The 20,131-nt window shown below is 49.6% G+C and overlaps 1 protein-coding gene across 3 annotated transcripts in view; it reads left to right on the forward strand.

Annotated features, from left to right (window-relative positions):
* Positions 1–613: 613 nt before the first annotated feature.
* LOC125099753 (solute carrier family 22 member 5) overlaps positions 614–20,131 on the forward strand; it is a 32,553-nt gene continuing 13,035 nt past the window's right edge. For 2 of the 3 annotated variants that reach the window (XM_047729130.1, XM_047729129.1), the window contains exons 1-7: positions 614–1,229; positions 8,680–8,783; positions 13,805–13,959; positions 14,956–15,127; positions 16,292–16,418; positions 18,101–18,201; positions 19,889–20,103. In XM_047729130.1, the coding sequence (XP_047585086.1) occupies positions 837–1,229; positions 8,680–8,783; positions 13,805–13,959; positions 14,956–15,127; positions 16,292–16,418; positions 18,101–18,201; positions 19,889–20,103 (1,267 nt within the window). In that variant the 5' untranslated portion in view covers positions 614–836. The remainder of the gene's footprint in view (positions 1,230–8,679; positions 8,784–13,804; positions 13,960–14,955; positions 15,128–16,291; positions 16,419–18,100; positions 18,202–19,888; positions 20,104–20,131) is intronic. The other variant, XM_047729127.1, reaches the window with a different exon arrangement.

Consider the following 20,131-nt stretch of genomic DNA (forward strand, 5'->3'; position numbering starts at 1 on the left):
GAAATGCCTAATCTGAACATTTAATCCTAGACTGGGATCGACAATATGCTCGAAGTTAAATTTTTACATTTGTTTTAACAAGTTAAAGGCCAACGAAGGGGATATGTCGCAGACCAAAGTATAGAAAGGGCATTTGGATTAGAATTAAAAGGCAATGCTTCCAGCCTCCCGATCAGGGTACTTAACGGTTCCGGTTTCAAAATAAGCCCTGCCACTCTCACACGGATGGGCGGTGTCAAGGGCAGCTACCTGGCAGTGAAGACTCTGGGCTAGTCACAGTCCCTCAGTAAAAAGTTGGCGGGGGTGGAGGAGGCAGTATTTTTAATACTTGAGCCTCGCACCCTGTTCATCTACACATCCCTCCTCTGGCTCGGTGCTGGGCCAGCGACCTGGGCCTCGGACGCCGGGGCTTCGACCCTTACTGCCTTCCTTTGCCAAGCCAGGGTTACCTGGCCTGCGAGCTGGCGGGGATAGGCCACATCCAGCCAGATCCCTTCGGTCGCTGCCCAGCACGAGACCCAAGTCCGCGCGGCGGCCCGGGCCCGCCCCTCCACCGTCACGCACAGCCCCAGCCCCGCCCTCCCGTCCGAGCCGCATAGCCCAGTCTCAGAGCCCGCCCCGGCCTTCAGCTCTATGTAAGGCGGGTGTCTGGGGCCGCGGGAGCTCCTCAGCCGGATCTAAAGGAGAGCGGTCTTTCGGCTGGTCCTGCGTTCGGTCTCGTACCGAAGGCCCGGCGCGCGCGCGCACGCGCACGCGCATGCCCGCCTCTGTCCCCGCCCCGAGTGGCGCCGCGTCCTTCGACCCCGGGCAGCGCACCGCGGGCCGCTGCCGGCGGCATGCGGGACTACGACGAGGTGACCACCTTCCTGGGCGAGTGGGGGCCCTTCCAGCGCCTCATCTTCTTCCTGCTCAGCGCCAGCATTATCCCCAACGGCTTCAATGGAATGTCTGTCGTGTTCCTGGCCGCCGCTCCGGAGCACCGCTGCCGGGTGCCGGACACCGCGAACCTGAGCCGCGCGTGGCGCAACCACAGTATCCCGCTCCGGCTGCTGGACGGCCGCGAGGTGCCTCACAGCTGCCGGCGCTACGGGCTGGCGGCGATCGCCAACTTCTCGGCGCTCGGGCTGGAGCCGGGGCGCGATGTGGACCTGGAGCAGCTGGAGCAGGAGAGCTGCGTGGATGGCTGGGAGTTCAGCCAGGACATCTACCTGTCCACCATCGTGACCGAGGTGAGTATCAGTCCTCGCGCCGAGGCCGGGGACCGGAACGTGGGGAGGACCTTCGCACTCCACCCCACATGGTGCGTTCTGGATGCTGTCCTTCTGCCCCCCAACACGTTACACACCTCCAAGTGGTCATCCTCTAGGCACCACTTAGCGAAGTGACTTCTAACCAGACCGTGCCCCTCATAGCACGGGTGTCCTGCTGGCCACCAGTCTTGATGGCCACCTCGAAGAGGGAGCCAAGAAGGCCATGGTAGCCCCTGGTAGATACTCTAAGACCCTGAATAATCAAAGACTTTTTCTAGATGAAGGTGGGAGTGTTGAATGGAGCAGAGCCAGAGCTTGGGCCACGGGCTGTCACAGTTTTTCCTCTGGTCTTTTGGCATTCGTTCAGAGAGAGAGAGAAAAACACCCCTCTTCTTTCTTGAAGAACTTTTAAAGCTAAAAGAAGCATGTATATAAAATTGTCACGGCCTCCCTTCTCCAGTTACTTTCCTCACCCACCCTCACCCGAAAATGATAGTCTGGTCATACCCTATCAGGAATTGTTTACCTTGTGCTTTGGATTAGTTATCAGAATTTTATGCATCTGAAGATCCATTTGGGGTGACTTGTTGGTCTGGGGTCTTTTGGAGTATTTGAAGGTAGTGTCGTTGGTTAGATTGACTTAAAGCATACAGTTTTTTGGTAGGAATTGTGTGTGGGGGGTGGGAAATTCTCATTCCCCAACCCCTTGAATTTTCCTTTTTGGGTGGCTTTGTCTGTCCTCTGGTGACCCTGCAGCCATTAGACTACATGTATGGCTGGTGTACATGTGTTTTGCGTCTTACCCAGATGCTGGAACTCTAACTCTGTGGAGTCTCAGCAGAAGTGAGCTAGCAGAACAGTGCAAAGAGTCCTCAACAGACAGCAGTTTCTCTGAGTTCAGGATCAGAGATTCACAGACTGGGAAAGCTTCCTGGAAGTGGCAGCCTCTCTTGAGTCTGGGGTGTTCAGCTCTTCAGATGCCAAGACGGAAACAGTAGGCAACAACCTAGAAGGAGGGCAGGATTCACAGGGAAAGGGCTAATGAGGAGGGTGCACAGGTCCTGGTATGGCCTCAAACCCTCCGGGAGACTCAAAGGTCTTACAGGGGTTGTGAGGCCCCCTCTTATGTTTCTTCTGGGGGTGTCACCCTTCAGGGGAACCTGATCACTGCTCCGAGACACATGTGTGCATATACACGCTTGCACATGTGCGCTCGCTCTCTCTATGTCAGTATGTTTCGACATTTGATGTCCTCAGCATCTGTGCCTCCTTAACTCCCCCAAATATGTAGTGGGAGTGTGATCTGAGTCCCACTGGGATCTCTCAGCTAGTGACATCATTCCAGTGTCCTGAGGCTTTGTTATGCCTCACAAGCAAGTTTCTCACACTCCTGGAAGCCAATGAGGGTTGTGGAAACAGAGGCTGTCCCTCAGGTTGCTGGCAGAGGCCTCCAAGAAGTCATACTTCGCAACACAGGAGTCCCTACAAATTTTGCTTCTGGCTGCCCATGGAAGGGGAAGGCATTGAAGTCAGAAGAAGCTGCTGCCATGTTTTTGGATTTTACTCTGTCTTTTAGGTTCCCGCAGCTTACTCTACTCATTTGTTCTTGCTTCACCGCTCCTATTCTGTCTTGGGCTGAGGCTGGTGTTGGCACTACTGAGCTCCCAGAGGTCAGCTCTAATGGAAGGGTCCTTGAGCAGCGGCTACTTTGCTGCTAATGTCAGTCTTTCCTTTTTTGTATTTCGCCTATTTATTTAGCTGTCTTAGCAGTTTCATAAGAGCTGTGTGCCCTTTTACCTACTTATAGGTTGTCAGCCTTTGCAGGAAGGCAAGGTTAATACATTACTTAGCCTTTTGTTTTGGGATGCTGGAATGCCTGACTCTTTAAGTCCGAGGCTGCCTGTTCCTCCCAGGTAAACAGCCACCCTTGGAAATTACTGCATTAACATTCTGATTTTCTTTCAACCCAGAACTGACTTGCTGATCACTGCAGCTAGTCCTGTGTGTGCTAAATGTTTCAAGCCTGCCCTCTGCCCCAGATCACAAGTAGAGGTGTTTATAAATACATTGGTATTAAATTCTTCTTTGTTTTTCTTTTTTTTTTTAAGATTTTATTTATTTATTTGACAGAGAGAGAGATCACAAGTAGACAGAGAGGCAGCCAGAGAGAGGGGAAGGGAAGCAGGCTCCCTGCTGAGCAGAGAGCCCGATGCGGGACTCGATCCCAGGACCCTGAGATCATGACCTGAGCCGAAGGCAGCGGCTCAACCCACTGAGCCACCCAGGCGCCCTCTTCTTTGTTTTTCAACAGAAGATGAAAACTGTAGGTCTTCTGTTTGATTTTTTTTTTAATTTGTTTAAGTATATATGTGTAGTACTAAACTCTGTGGTAGTTTTACATCTTGGCATCTCCCTGACATCATGCTGGATACAGACAGGAATACCCAGGGAAATTTTTGTTGAATGTGTTAGTGAGAAATTTAAGAAAAATTGTCTACAGTTTAAGAGCTAAAGAAGGAAAGGACAGTTTATTTCATAGAAGGGAAACTTGGGGCTGGTCAAAAAGCATTGACTGAAATATTTTAAAAGAAAATATAATTGCCCAGCCCTCAAACTGTGGCTTGCCCCTCTATGGATCTGCACAAGTTATTGGGATTGGTGGAGAAGAGGTGACACTGTGAGGTGAAAGGGAATGTTTTGGGAATAGTTTGGTGGTCGTGCTTCTAGGCTGGCCCCTTCCCCGGCCCGTCATTCATGCATGGAGTACTTAGAGAATCAGCCATTCCACCTGGCAGGGCTGCTCCAATCCCTGAGTGCTTCTTGGCCCAGGACTGCCCCCTGCTCTGAAACCTGGGTGATTTCTCAGGCTGCCTGGGCTGCCTGCTTTTAGGTGTCTCCCTAGCCCATCTTGTAGCCAGAAAGATTCTTTTAAAAACTTAGAGTTCTTCTGGCACCCATGAGTTAGGGTCCCTTCATCTAAGACCTGGCAGTTGTCTGTGTCCCTTTTCTTCTGTCCTTTCTGTACTTCCCTGAAGCCTCCTCCCCCAGCCCATAGCAATAGTCTTACTTACTCCTTGTCCTGAAAAGCCTCTTTCTCTGGACTGTCTTTTCTGTCGGTCTTATCTCATGTACGGATAATCTTGGAAGATAGGAGAGCCCCAGCTATTATTACAAGCCCTCCTGAAGGAAAAGCCACATCAACCTGGGAGGCAGGGCTGGGCTGACTCCTTGCGGAAATACCTGGAATGTGTGCCCCACTGTTAAGTCTTTGCTGACTGTCTCATTTAAAGGAAATGCAGATCTTAGCCTTGCCTTTGGAGCTCAGGGCAAGACAGAAATGTCACTTGCAGGTCCCTGGGACCCCTGTGCACACAGAGTCATAACAGACACATCTGACCATGAATGGTCAGATGTAGCTCTAGTCTAGCTAGCTGAGAACCAACACCCTGGGTCAAAGTTCTTAGAGGTGACACAGAAGAGGTTGAAGGAGCAAAAAAATAAATAAATAAAATCTATTCTAGAGATTGAAGTTCAGGGTTCATCTGGGTTTTGAGCAGCCAAGCCTAATGTCTAAGCCCTTTGGTGTTGAAAGTTAACAGCCCTCTTTTTCATCCCTTCCCTCACTCACCTATGTACCAAACAGCCTTTCCTCTGCAGGGCACTGCCAGGCATTATAGAGGATATAGCAGCAAATTCTTTGTCTCCTTGCCCTGACAACCTTGGGGCAAGGATCTGCCTTTAACTGCAGCAAGAGGCAGGACAAAATGTGGTAGGAATACATGGCATTCAGTTACAGGTGCTTAGCAGGGTGTTTGACCATTGATGCGCTTAGGTCGGGTACATCTCAGCAAAGAGCTTGTGCCCTCTGGGCACAGACCCTATCTTATTTCTCTTCCAGCCAATTCACAAGTAAGAACATTTAGTTCTCAGGGACTGCATCATCTCTGTATATCTCATAACTGAGAAGGAGTTCTAATTATGTGGTGTGTACAAGAGACATAATTCCCTCTCTTCGTAAAATTGTGTTAACAGCTTTATTGAAGTGTAACCGACATAAGTGGCACATAAGTAAAGTGTACAATTTGAAAATATTTGAGAGAGATGGGGCGCCTGGGTGGCTCAGTGGGTTAAAGCCGCTGCCTTCGGCTCGGGTCATGTTCCCAGGGTCCTGGGATCGAGCCCCACATCGGGCTCTCTGCTCACCAGGGAGCCTGCTTCCTCCTCTCTCTCTCTGCCTGCCTCTCTGCCTACTTGTGATCTCTGTCTGTAAAATGAATAAATAAAATCTTTAAAAAAAAAAAAAAAGAAAGAAAATATTTGAGAGAGAGATCCATGAAATCATCACCACTAGAGAGGCACATTTCTGACTAGGAAGGATGGCGAGTCTAGGCCTCTTGCCAGAGTGGCTCTCAGATTTTTTGCAGGTTGTGCCCACTCTCACAGCTCACCCAGCTGAGGGGTCCCAGTGCTAGACTCATGACCTGAATCCTAAACCCACACATTTAGTTCTAATTCTGAGACTTGTTATCATCACCCAGTCCAGCCCATCCCACACAGCAAGTGGAAGCATCAGTGAGCTAGTCTGTAGCTGCTTTAGTCCCAACTGGGGAGCCAGGACCTCCGTAGAGGAATGCTAGATTCCTTTGCAAACGCAACAAGCCTTGGGTGCATAGCTTGGACTGCGTGGGCTTCTCATCCTACCCACCTAAGGAGGGTGCAAGCCAAGTCCTAGCTCCACTGCAATTCATTAGGTGGTTGACAGGTAAGTGAATGGGCTTGGCCGGGTAGGATCTGGTCTGTGCGTGCCCTTGTGTTCATATTTTGAGACCTGTTATCTCTCCTGGCCCTACCCATAGGCTCCCTGTGGCCAGTGGGCAGGAAGTGTTAACTCATCTTGGCTTTTGGAGGGCCCAAAACCAGGTCCCGAGGATTGTTAAGAATCATCAGTGGTGGGGGTGCCTGGGTGGCACTGGTTGGTTAAGCATCCGACTCTTGATTTCTGCTCAGGTCATGATCTCAGGGTTGTGAGATTGAGCCCCACACTGGGCTCCACATTGGGCTCCACTGGCAAGGAGCCTGCTTACGATTCACTCTTTCCCTCTCCCTCTGCCCCTCCCTGCCTTAAGAATAAACAAACAAACAAAAAAAAAATTGTCGGTGGTGGGTGGAGGGACCAGTTACTCCAGGGGGTTACATGTTTGCCCAGAGCAAGAACAGGCTGGACCCAGTGACAGGGATGAGGCTACGGGCCCTGGAGAGATGCTTGGGAACCTACCCCAAGATGCCTTATCTGCTGCAGAGTATAGTCTGACCTGGTTTGGGGTAGCACCTGGCCTTGTCAGCCCAGAATTCCCTACCAGCCCGTCCTGGGGGACCTCACATTGTCAGGGGAGGGGGCTGTAGAAGACCCTGTGGGTTTGTAGTCTGGCTCAGCTATATGAGCCTCCAGCCCTTGTGAGAGTCCTGATGAGAAGCAGCTCCTGACCCTTTCTGCAGTTTTTCATCTCTGTTGCTACAAAAGTTAATGTGTGCCGGCTGGGAATGGATCCCGTCATAGGAGCAGCGGTAGCTGTAATCTGGCCCCTGGAGCTCTGCCTAACACCCTACCTTACACCCGGATGCCAGTACACCAACACCATGTCCCCCAGATCTGACTCCCTGGCCGCTCCCATCCCAACTGTATTTATTTAGTTATGATTTCATTTATTCATTTGTCAGAGAAAGAGAACGCACAAGCAGGGGGAGCGGCAGGCAGAGGGAGAAGCAGGCTTCCTGCCACTGAGCAGGGAGCCGGATGCGAGGCTCCATCCCAGGCCCCTGGGATTATGACCTGAGCCCAAGGCAGCCGCTTCACTGCCTGAGCCACGCAGGCGTCCAGCCCATCCTGACTGTAGCAGCCATGTCTGTATGGGGGCTGCCCCAGGAGCACTCACCCTTCTAGAAGGCTGTTGGTGTCTGGGTGCTAGCACCCCCGAGGTTGCAGAGGTGGGAGGCCGCTATATACTGAGCACTCAGGTATTGGTGCTCCAATACTTTTGACTCCTGCTAATCTGAATTTTCTTTAGATTTGAGTTTGAGATCTCTGCCTCTTCCTTGAGATCTCAGCCCACCCAACGTTTATTCCAGAGTGAAGAGCCGGCTGTGTGGCTAAGTGATCCTTACCATTAGCTGCAGGGGTTCTTTGTGTCCACCCTGGGGACTGCTTCCTACCCCTCTGAGGTGCCCAGAGGCTTTGTGCACACACTTCCCAGCAGGGAAGCAGACTTGTTTTTCCCTCTGTCCCTGGTCTGGAAGAAATGCTCTCTTGGAAGCTGTACCTGCCCCTTGCCTCTGTGACTGGGGAGCCAGCAGGCTGCACCGAGTGAAGTCCAGCAGCCTGGCACCAGGCGGGCCAGGGTCTGAATTCTCTGGAGGGCAGCGTTCTTGGTGATTACTGAGCACCATCTCTCTGCTCTGGGAAACATTTTTCTGGGAATCACCAACGTTCTTGTTTTGGCTTTTCCCTTTTTTCGGCTCCTTGTTAGGCTGGGGCGACCCAGCGTCTGAATGTTCAGCTGCTTCCCTCTGCCTGCAGGCCTCTTTTCGTGGGAACTGTAGATGGAACTGCCCATTATGAGCTGGGAAACTCGAGCAGTGCAGTCTCTTCATGCCCCGATCCCTATTTCATACTCGGGGGAAAAAGGCAAAATGGTCGGGCGGGGGACATCTTGTCTGACATTCGATAACCAATAAACAGGGGAGTGGAAGCTAAACCCAGTTTCTTGACTCCCAGGTCAGAGCTCTTGGCTGTAACTGGGCCTAGTGTTGTGGGCGCAGCGTGAGGGATCCCAGCTGTAAATATCACCTGAGTGTCCCAGGGCTTATTGGCTCAGAGCGGCACCTGAACAGAATTGCAAGAACAGATCCGGGTGGTGTGTCCCAGGCCCTCTGGTCCTAGTCCCTTGCTGGGTGCTTGGACTCTTATAGCCCCAGAGCCCCGCTGTAGAACCACTCCTGTGCCATTCCAGTCCATGACCTGAAGCCCACTGAAAGGGTACCCTGCCCCATCCACAGCCCTGGGCTCCCCGCCTCCCCCCATTCCAGGTTCTCAGAAGCAACCATGAAAGGCCTCACCTTCTCCTGGGTTGACAGATGAGCACTGTACTTGCTCCCTCCCTCCCCTTCCTCCTCTAATTAGTAGCAAAACAATGGAGATGAAAACTATGAAAATCAGGGTGGGAGGGGGCCCACTCTCCATGTGAGGGAGGAGCTTCTCTGCTTTGCTGCCCACAGAAGCCTTTGCCTGCCTGCAAGAGCTCAGGTACTGGTGCAGTAATGCAAACAGAGCCTGCAGGGGTAGAGGATATTCTCATTTCATTTTCCAAGGGGCCATAAATGTAAAACATTTAACAAAAGAAGTGAGTGATACATCTCTTTACTCCCCTTACAGTGGAACCTGGTGTGTGAGGACGACTGGAAGGCCCCGCTCACAGCCTCCTTGTTTTTCGTGGGTGTGCTGGTGGGCTCCTTCATTTCGGGGCAGCTCTCAGACAGGTAAGGTGGGTGTCTGTCTGCTGCAGCTGCAGGGACCACGGCACCAGACGAGGAGCATGTATGTGCCTGGCCCTTGACTTCAGATGGTGGTGTTCTCTCAGCCCAGGGCACTGTGTTTTATAAAAGGAGAGGAAGCTCTGTCTGTAGTATAGACTCCATGCCAAGCAAAGAGAGCCAACAACCTCTTCTCCCTCATTCTTCCTGAGCAGAACAATCTGAGCTAAGTGTGTACATAATCAAGTAGACCAGGAAATATGCCATGATTCACTGCTTGTACCAGCCTGGCTGGCCTTCCCTAGGTGACTCTTTCATGTCTCCGAGCATGGGAGAGGTAGACACCACATACACATGCAGGTGAACTTTGTTGACGATCCTAAGGCGTCCCGTGAATGGCCACCTCTGTATTCCCCAGACTGTCATTCTCTCTGTGTGATGAGAGGAGAGCTCACTGGCCAGTAGTGCTGTAATAGGCAGAACTCGTGCTCACAGGGCTGATGCCCCTTAGCTTATAGCTTTTAGCACCTACTTGACAGCAAGCAGGACATGTACTGTTTTGTGTTTTTGGTTTTTTGTTGTTGTTTTTAGATTTTATTTATTTGACAGACAGAGATCACAAGTAGGCAGAGAGGCAGGCAGAGAGAGAGAGAGGAGGAAGCAGGCTCCCTGCTGAGCAGAGAGCCCGATGCGGGGCTCGATCCCAGGATCCTGGGATCAAGACTTGAGCTGAAGGCAGAGGCTTTTACCCGCTGAGCCACCCAGGCGCCCCAGGACATGTACTGTTTTGACCCATAAGCAGGTTATTTATATAATTCCAAGGCTTTTACCTCAAATTCCATTTACGGCTTAAGGAGTTCATCTACTCTTGAAATCATGTGCAAAATTTTAGAGATTGTATATGAACATTTTTCCTGGAGAAAGGTCCACAGTTTCCCTGAAGTTCTCAGAGGGGTCCATTATGTGGTATCTTTCTACCCCAGGGCTTCAGGGGCTATTGGAGAAGCCCACGGCAAGAAGAGTAGCCTTCACTAAGGTCCTTGGCCGTCCTGGCTCATCCAGTGGAGTCCCAGCATCCTCCTAGCTGGTTGGGTTCTAATAGAGAAGTTCAGGATGAGAATGTCATCCTACTTTAAGAGCAAAGTTATATTATCCCAGAGCACAAACTTAGGTGATATCCCAGCATGTTTACCTCTATAGATTGTTGTCTTTACCTGAGAATTCATTCCTTGTGAGAAATATGTGCATTTCTCACTAGATTTATGTTTCCCAAGTGTCATCTAGCCATTAGAAAAGGGACAAATTCTTGCAATCTCCAGTGAGCATTAAAGAGTCAAGTAGGCCACGACCACTTATTGACAATTCTAGAGAGGCCTGAGCCATGTGCCCTTTCAGGGGAAAGATCTTTGCTTCCTGAGATCCTTAATCTAGCAGCAAGTATCAGTTGATTATTTATATTTATCTAACAAACGCACAGCACCTAATATGTGCCAGCAACTCTTAGAAGCACTATACAAATTTAAAAGAAAGAAAAGCAAATAATCCCATCATAACCCTTTGAAGTAGGAATTATTATTACTCTCATTTTACAGGTGGGGAAAATGAAACCCAATGGAGTTAAATGACTTGCACAGTCCCAAAACCAGCAGGTGGCAGAGCTAGGATTTGGGCCTAAAGAGTCTTGACCTCCTGTTCTCGGGCCATGCTCTTCTAGAACTTGCCTTCTAGCAAGGCAGAATGTATTAAACAATTAATTGAGGGGTATACTTGTCCTTCATGGTGTAAATGATACAGAGAAGTACAGGATGCTAAGAGAGGGTCTGATGGAGGAGGCCCGGAGAGGCTGCCCTGAGAAGGTGAAGCATGCCCTGGGAGTGGAAAGAGGAATAGAAATCAGGCAGCTATAAAGGAGTGGAGAGAGGAAGGAGCATTGGAAACAGTAGAAGCAAAACTAGTGAGTGTGTTGAGGACCACCTTAGTCCTCTGAAGGGCAAGTACAGTGTTTTACAAACCCTCTAGAATCTCATCAGCAGACTTCTTTTAAGGGCATCTAAGTCGAGTAGATGAAGTAGCTAAAAGTGTGGCTCTTCTGACTGGGGCCCTCCCTTCAGCTCCCAGCATCACCCTACAAACGGCGACATCCCCATGGAAGATGCCAGACTCTGGGATAGACAGTTTCTGATCTCATTACTTCTAAGTAAGCTGGCTCAAAACCTTAGGCCAAACAAATGACCTCAGAGCAGTAGATTCATGCCTCAACTTGTCTGGGATAGCCACACTTTACCTTTAGGGCAAAGATCAGTAAGCCTGAAATTCAAGAGCAATGAAAATAATCCTGGGTGGTCACCACGTTTTGTTTTGTTTTTTAAAGATTTTATTTATTTATTTATTTGACAGACAGAGATTACAAGTAGGCAGAGAGGCTGGCAGGGGTGGGGAGGAAACAGGCTCACCGCTGAGCAGAGAGCCCGATGCGGGGCTCGATGCGGGGCTCGATCCCAGGACCCTGAGATCATGACCCGAGCCGAAGGCAGAGGCTTAACCCTCTGAGCCACCCAGGCGCCCCTGAATCTGACCTTTTTGAGTTACTTTTGTGTGCATGAATTACAAGAGGGGCACAGCCCTGGGAAGAGGTAGACTAATGCTTACTGTTTTTGTAAGCACGTTCGTGGACGACGTCTTGTTGACAAACTTTAAATCTGAGCCCAACCCCAGACTGGTTGCTGAGGACTGGTGCTATGTAAGGATTCACTGGGTCTTTCTCTTCCCTACCATCCATCCCAGGGAGCCCATGGGAGGGGAAGCCATGGGTAGAGGTCACACCTGTCTCCCTGTAGGATGGGACCTTCCCTTGGTTGTCGTGTTTCATGCTCTTGTTATAGAATCATGCAGGGGGACTTAGTCTCCTTCTAGACAGGGTTTCTCAACCTTGGCACTATTGACATTTTGAGCCAGAGAATTCTGTGTGTTGGGACACTATCCTGGGCATTTTAGGATGTTTAGAATATCTCTGGCCTCTACCTGCTAGATGCCAGTAGCACAAAAAAACAACCAAAAAACCCGCTTCAGTGGAGAGAAGTGCCAGACTCTTTCACGTTGCAGTAAGGGTTTTGCAGCATAGTCCCCAGCCAACCCCTGTGGTCTTCTGTTGAACAGCTGATGCCAGGCCCACCAGCTGCTGTCTGCTCATGTCTTTGTGCCCCCCTCCAGCCACACCTGTGTGTGCTCTTCTCAACATTCCCCAATCACCCCCATGACCTTCCTTGACCATCAAGCCTAACTCAGGGTCCCCAGTTTATATTACCCTGCTTCCTTGTGCCTTTTCTTCATAGCACCCATCAGAAATTGGTAAGTAAGAGGTGTTAATCATATGTAATGTTGGTCCCCTCCACTATACAGTGAATATCATCAAAAGCTTGGTCCCTATCGTCTACTCCCCCTCATCAATAATAACTTCTTCTTTGGGCCTCATCTCAGTGTCCTGTCATCAGGGAGAACTTCTCTGAATCCCCACATCCCCAGCCCCTATTCCCAGGCCAGGGTATGGTCCTTGGTTGTGTCTCTCGTGAACCTGGGTGCTGGCCCTTCAGCATACTTGTGTCATTGTGTAATTGCATGTTCCATAGTATGAGTTGTTTGATGAGACTATGATTCCTGTCTGTCTTACCACCTGTAGGCCACAAGCCCCTTGAGGGTAGAAACAAGAGTTTTGGTCTGTGTTTTATAATTCACCTGTGTCCCTAGCACCTAGTATATAATTGAGGTTCAAATATATATTCTTTGAATGAAAATGGGTGTCTGGCCAGAGTCAGGTGGAACCTGCTAGGTTGAATGAAGGACGTTGACTTGTTCCTCCCTAACTATGACACTGTTTTTAAAACAGATCAAACCCACAAAAAACCAACATTTAAAAAAAATTTTTTTTAATGAACACAGATACAGAAAACCATGCAGAAAAAAATGTGTGGGTTGATGAATTATTCCAGGTAAATAACCTTGTAACTACCATCAAGTCAAGAAATAGGACCTGGCTGACCGTCAGAGAACCTCCCATGCACCTGTCCCATCCCAGGAACCACCGCCCCCCCCCCATAAGTAACCACCAGCGTGGCTATTACAGTAATCCCTTCCTTGGGGGGGTTTTGCAGCTTTATCAGCCAGATGTGTATCCTTAAACACAAGTTTAGTCTTGTCCACTTAAAAATTTTTGATAAGTTTTTGCAGGATTGATTAAGGGATTCTCCCTCCATCCTTTTCTTTGCCAGATGTTTTATCTTTTGCACTCAGGGCTGTTCCACTATAGAAATTTCCAGCCTGCATTTTGCTGATTGCACTTTCATGTGCAGCTCAGCACACTCCTCCTTTCTTGGCGTTTTCTGCAGATTGGTGGTGGATCTGGAGACTGGATCATCAGATCCAGGCTCATACCCTTGAGTGAGACTAGGAATCACGCTAATTCAGTTATTTCTTCAGGAAAAGACTGTTAGTTGTTAATGAAACACAATGCCCCATCATAATGCCCATTTGTTGAGGAATGGTGATACTCTAATTTTATCGTTTCTTTTTCATTTAATAGTTGGAATACTTTTATAAAATGATATTTCTCTCATCTGTTATTGGTTCCTATTCATATACTTTATAGTAATTTCAGGACAAGTGTTTCTTTCCCCCTGTTTGCCAGTCTTCATTTAAAATGACTTGTTTCTCTATCATCCTCCAAAGTAAATCAGTTCTTTTAAAAAAAAAAAAAAGCCATATGAATGTATGGATTTAAGCGTAGTGAATGCATTTTGATTTCTTGCAATCATTATCATAATTCTGGCACTGCCTTGAGGGCAGTCCTGGTGCTTGGGGGAGAGGGGTGAGTAAGAGCCCTGGGACCAGAGACGGGGACTGTCCGTGCCCTGTACCCTGGCAGCCTCATCTGTGACTCCTCCCTGAATGGCTCTGGGGAAAGTCCCTCTTGGTGGGCCCACTTCTGCTGCCTTCTCCCAGCTGGATCTCTGTTACTGTCTTTTCCTCTCCAGGTTTGGTCGGAAGAACGTGCTCTTTGTGACCATGGGCATGCAGACGGGCTTCAGCTTCCTGCAGATCTTCTCAAAGAACTTTGAGATGTTTGCTGTGCTATTTGTCTTTGTGGGCATGGGCCAGATCTCCAACTACGTGGCAGCATTTGTCCTGGGTATGACCATCAAGTTGGAGTGGAGTACTTGATCCTGTGTTTCACTGTCACTCCACCACCCACTCTCTAGAGACAGCTGTCGTGCCCCTCAAAGGGAAGTGGTCTCTAGCAACACCAACCAGCGCTGTGTGGTGAACTCAGTTTGCCCAGTCTTGAGTCCTCAGGAGCACAACAGCCTGAATGCTGAGTTCCAGATCTTTTCCGGTCTTGGAGATGTGCACCTTGGTCCCCTTAGTATTACATAGCCATTTTACTAGAATTCACCCAAGATCATCTGTGGAAAAATGGGACCTTCCCAGATCTGAGGTTGCTGAGGAAAGATAAGAGACATGATATGAGGAGCAAGGGCCACGAATGGCAGGCCCGCCAAGAAAGAAGGCTGCCTCTTCTGCATAGCATTGTGTCCAGAGAAACTGACTGACAAGAACGAATTGATGTGAATCCACTTGAGTTTCAAGACCTTCAGAGTTTTAAGCCCGAGTACATACTGTGGAGCTTTGGCTTGTTCTCACTGAAGAGTCACCAGTCTCACTCTCTGGAGGAATCTAACTCTAGTTTATTGATCTTTGGATTCCTTGGGTTGTATGTTGAAAGGATTGTTTCTTTCTCTTCACATTCAGTAGAACAGGCTTTTAAAAAAAAAGAAATACTTCCTTGAATCCGCATGTGTGTCCTTCATGATGACTTCCCCTTTCATAAATTCTTCCTCATGTGAGGATTACACGTTGAGGCCTCACGTGGCATCTTTAGCACATGGCGTGGGGAAGTGATGAAATTTGCAAGGCAGAACTGTTCCTGGGAAGCCTAAGAGGTCACGGTGGCAGTGGGGGTGGGGGCACCCCAGCAGGTGGTCAAACTGCAGCAGGTTCAGAATCCCATCCCTCCCTAGGGCGTGGCTGCTCTCTTTCCTGTATGTTGAGAATTATACAAGAGAAGATGAATAAGGAAATGACCTAAATGAAAGGACTAACATGCTTCCTCCCTTGTTTCGCACAGGAACAGAAATTCTTGGCAAGTCGGTTCGTATTATCTTCTCCACATTAGGAGTGTGCATATTTTATGCATTTGGCTACATGATGCTGCCCCTGTTTGCCTACTTCATCAGAGACTGGCGGATGTTGCTGCTGGCACTGACGATGCCTGGGGTGCTGTGTGCGGCTCTCTGGTGGTGAGTGTCGCCTGTGCCCAGTGGTGCCCACCAGCAGATGTCTTCTGTCCGGCATTCACTAGGGGGCAGCAGCAAGCCACAAATCCCTATTAAGGCTCCCAGAGACCGGAAGTAGCAATTCTTTTTAAGTCATTTCAGAATGCTTTCTCCATACTCAAAAGAGCCAAAAAGAAAACAGGACGAAATCCCCAGACATCAACAGACTTGTTCTCAGTCCTGTGCTGTGCTGATCGAAGTGCAGGGAGAAGAAGAAGTAGCAGCTGGGAGGTGATGGGGTCTCGCATGACCTTCAGGAAGCCTAGGCCCTAGTTCTGGCTTATGTTCCTGAGGCCTCACAGTGCAGGTGCTGGAAGAAGAGGGAGAGCACTGGAAGTGAGAGTCCTCAGGGTGGCCACACAGAGGAAGCCAGACTCCATATGGGCCTCCAAGATAGAGGTGTTAGGCCAGCAGAGAGGAGGCCCTCCTTACCCAGAGAGGGAACACAGCAGAGAGGCTGAGGTGGGAATCGCACCTTGTAGGTGGGGTTGTTGAGATCACGGCACCCCTCAGAGCTGAGAGCATTTCAGAGCATAATGGAAGAGAACATAGAGCATAGCATGGGTCCTGGTCATGACCAAAGGGCAGGGGCCATCGAATGACATAGGAAATAAGATCCACAAAGTCTCAAAGTCCCAGGTTCTTTGATAAACTTATGTAGGGGGGTCTGACAAGTCACTTGGGTGGATCCAGTATGGGGAGTGAGGAAAAACTATAGGCGAAGAGGTCAGTGCAGAAGCTTCTGTGGATGCTGGAGCCAAGCCGGAGAGTACAGTGGGGCAAGGGGCTGGGCCAGCCTGCACCCACCACAGAAGCCCGGCTTCCGGAGCCCATCTTGTGCCTGTCTCCTCACTGTCCAGCAGGTGGCACCACCGCTCTTCAGAAATGGAGGTGGCCAGCCTGAAGAGGAGCAGGCCCCTCTAAATTTTATGCACTCCAGGATACTCAGAAGCTTACTCTTTAGATCATTAGTGGGTACGGTGTGAACCATCCCTGCTTGGTCTGGAAACAGCAGACATTCCCCAAACGCATGTCTGGTTCTAAAAGCCCGTTTTCCCGCCTCCACATATGTTCCACCTGGTCTGTTGGGCAGGATGGTCTCAGCAAGATGGCTCCTTGTACTTCCAGGTTCATCCCTGAGTCCCCCCGATGGCTCATCTCTCAGGGACGACTTAAAGAGGCAGAGGTGATCATCCGCAAGGCTGCCAAAATGAACGGGATTGTTGCACCCTCAACTATCTTCGAGTCAAGTGAGGTAAGCCCTGCAAGGGAGCTGGTGAGAGGGTCTCGGTGACCATGATTTTAGGGAAACACCATGCAGGAGCCCAGCCCTCTCCCTGCCTGAGCCCCAGCGGCCCCCAAGCAGGCCCTGTTAAAATTCACAAGTTGGGGAGAAGGCACCAGCTGTCTAAATCTCTTCACCTTTCCCGTGGGTTCTAAGTCGTCGTACTCTGTAATTCTTCTCTGGGCAATCATATAGTCAAACCATTAAGTAACACTTTGAGTAATAGGCCTTTGATGAAGTTGGCATTGTGGGAAATCATTGCTTCTTATGCCTTACAGTTTCTCATTTTAAAAGAAATATAGTACATAAAATATGAAGCAGAAGTAGGTTTGTAGTTAGAAATGTTTGGTCTCCTTCCACACACCAGTCCTTAGTTGCTGCATATCCTCTTGGAGCCAGGTCCTTGATATCGGCCCCTTCCCCCTACCCCACCCCTCTTGCAAACCTTGTTCTCATGCACCATGAGTAATTTCCTGGCTCTGCCTGATTCCTGGGTCTTGATTCTCCTTCCTGTTCCCTCTCCCTCCACCCTCTGCAGCAGGCAGTTTTTCTTAGTCTTATGACTACCACAAGAGGTTAGAAGTTGTAATTGCAGGCTGATGGGCTTCTGGAATGTGTCTCTGATCTGATGGGAAGATAAGGGACCGGCTGTGAGAACAGCCACCAGCGGTCGTACTCAAGTGTGTTCAGAAGGAACGTGAGAGACGCTTGGGACTCAGGATGCAGACCCAGGGCTCAGGAGAGGGAGACCAGCTACCATGGGCATCAGAGAAGCTGCTGGCTTGGGCCTCACAGTTAAGTGCTAGCCCAACACCAGCTCCCACTCAGCATGTTCTGGAAGGGGCTCGAAGCTCAGACATCAGGGTAGGAGGAGGTGACAGGGAGGGCTTTTAAGTGTGGGAGCCTTGGTGGCTTTTCATTGGGGGTTCTGTCTGGGGGAACCCAGAACCCCACTGGCATTGTTGAGGAAATGAGGCTATTTCAGGGGATCCATTAAGTCAGAAGTTGACCTTTTGTTGAACTGCTAACTCGAGAAAAACAAACTCCAAAGCTGGGTTTGCTTAAGAAAGCAACATCAGTGTGTTTAGACATGTGGTTTATTAATGTTTGTGGCTGTGCCAAATTTCATAGGAAGTAACTCTGGGTGAAGCTGAGGTCAATTTTCCTGTTTTTCTATCTGAAATTTTTTTCCTTGGAAATAGACCGGTAACTACATGGTATGAGGACTCAAAACATTAATTCTTTTAAAATATCAGATCAATAAACTACATAGCCATTTTCTTTCTCTGACCCAGAAGGCAGGGAGCCAGCCTTGGGAAGGAATGCTCAGAGGCCTCCCTGGAATGTGGTCACTGATGGAGGCCGGAGGTAGGGCCAAGAGGCTTGGGCCTCTGCCTTGGCTGCCTCTGCTGAGGGGCTGGTCACCACTTTTTCTCCTTATTCTCGTTCACTAATGGGTCATTGACAGGGCCTGGGGAAGCCTTCCGCATCTCAAGGTGCACTCACCGAACTTACTCTTCTTTTCAAAGAAACATAAAACCCTGGCCAACTCAGAGACGCAGAAAGCTAAGGTGCTAGGGTTTTGGGTTTATTATTGGATCCCTGAGTCTCCAGCCTCTCCCTCCCATGCCCTTGTCATATGGTTCCTGCAGCTGCAAGACCTGAGTTCTGAGAAGCAGCAGTCCCACAGCATCCTGGATCTGCTTCGAACCCGGAATATCCGAATGGTCACTGTCATGTCCATAATCCTGTGGTGCGTAAGTGAGACCTACCTGAAGCTTCCAGACAAAGCATCTGGCAGCGGCTGCCAGGCCTCTCATTGGCAAATGTATCTCAGACCGAAATTGAAGATCTGTGTCATCAAAAGTGGGAAGGAGCTGCCATGCAATGAGAGAAGGGGGCATATCATAATTCTGAGCTTGATGGAATCTCAGAAAAGGAGTATGAAATCTGTTGGATTTTTGGGAAGCTGTGGAGTCTTCAGGGAGTCCTTCCAGGTCATGAGACAGATCCTTGGTCACTGTGGGGCCTAGTTTGTTTCTGTCCCTTGTGCTTTAGACAGTGACTGAAGATCCTTTAAGAAGGATCTAAGTGAAACTTCACATTATGTCCTTTCCATTACAGAGACTGCTGAGTACTGTCTGGAAATGTGGAAGCAGGACATCTTCCCTCTGGGATGTTCAGAGACTGTCCTGGAGGCAGGGCCGTGGCTCCTTCTAAGGAGACATTTCGCCAAGTGTGTCAGGAGGGCTTTTGTGAGTTACCAGAGAGAGGGTACACAGCCTAGTGCCTCAGTAGCATTTGCTCAAGAATTCTAGCATTTGCTAGAATCTTTGGGATTCTAGGAGAATACCTGAGCCTGCTGGGTGAAAAAGGCAGACTTCATCTCCGAGTCCTTATTACTAGAGTCATCTAGCTTTGGGGCAGCCAGCTCTTTGGCTCACTGAGGGGGTTACTGTGAGTCACCCATTTCTAAGGAATGGCCCAGGATCCCTCAGGGTAGTGCACCACTCTTGCGTTGGCCTCAGCCGGGACCAGCATTCAGCCTGCCCAGCAGACTGGCAAACCTGCGATGAGTCATCTGTTCTGTGGTTCACCCAGGTGCTCCTCCAGCCCTGGATTCCCCAGGGACTCCTGGACATTCACTTTCCCCAGATGGCACCAACTGTGGTTTCAACGTACAGATGAGTTAAAAACCTCTAATCCATAAAGGTCTGGTTTGCCAAAAAGTGCTTATCATCAGTAGAGAGAGTGCCTGCTAGAGATGGGGTCCGGGCCTGGGATGCCAGGAAGCATGCAGATGAGAGGTGATGTGGCCCCACCACTGGGGGCCCCTCCCCTTCTCCACGAGTACAGTGGGGTTGGGGTCTGCTTCCTCTATCCAACCTCATCCTGGCTGGTTGCTACAGAAAAAAGGTCTGCTGGGGAGTCTTTCTCCCAGTATTTGACCTAATGATTGTTCCTCCTTTTATCTGATCCCTCCAGTCCTGTCACACCCCACTCCATACCGTCCTCTGTGCTCACTCCCTCCCTCCTTCTGCAGTTGCTAGATTTGGGGAGGGTTAGAGGGTAGGGAAGTAGCTTTTGTAGGTACTTCAGCTTAGGGGTTTTAAAACCAAAAGGCAGGTTAGAGGGTGTTACTGGGTTTTTGGTGTTTTGTTTTGTTTTGTTGTTTTTTAAGAAAGTAAATCTATCTGAACTCTATACGCCTTTCTGCTGGGACACTTTCTGTTTGAAATGTCCTGATACTGCTCTGGCTCAGAGTTAGCATGGGGATGGGAGGATATTATTTTCTGTTCTAAGAAGACTTGGGGTTAAGTCTGCTCTCCTCCTGGTAAGGATAGTTTTGAATTTCCTGCAATAATTGTATTTTAAAAGTTGTTCCGGTTGGGAGGCACGTGGTTGCTGCTTCTCCAGCTTCTCCCTGCACTCTGTTTCAGGATGACCATATCAGTGGGCTATTTTGGGCTCTCCCTCGACACTCCGAACTTGCATGGGGACATCTATGTGAACTGCTTCCTTTCGGCAGTGGTTGAAGTCCCCGCGTATGTGCTGGCCTGGCTGCTGCTGCAGCACATGCCCCGACGCTATTCCATGGCCACAGCCCTCTTCCTGGGCGGCAGCGTTCTCCTCTTCGTGCAGCTGGTGCCCCCAGGTAGGGACACTGTGCATCTGCAGTCTGG

This window comes from Lutra lutra, chromosome 5 (assembly GCF_902655055.1).
Source record: "Lutra lutra chromosome 5, mLutLut1.2, whole genome shotgun sequence".
NCBI lineage: Eukaryota > Metazoa > Chordata > Mammalia > Carnivora > Mustelidae > Lutra > Lutra lutra.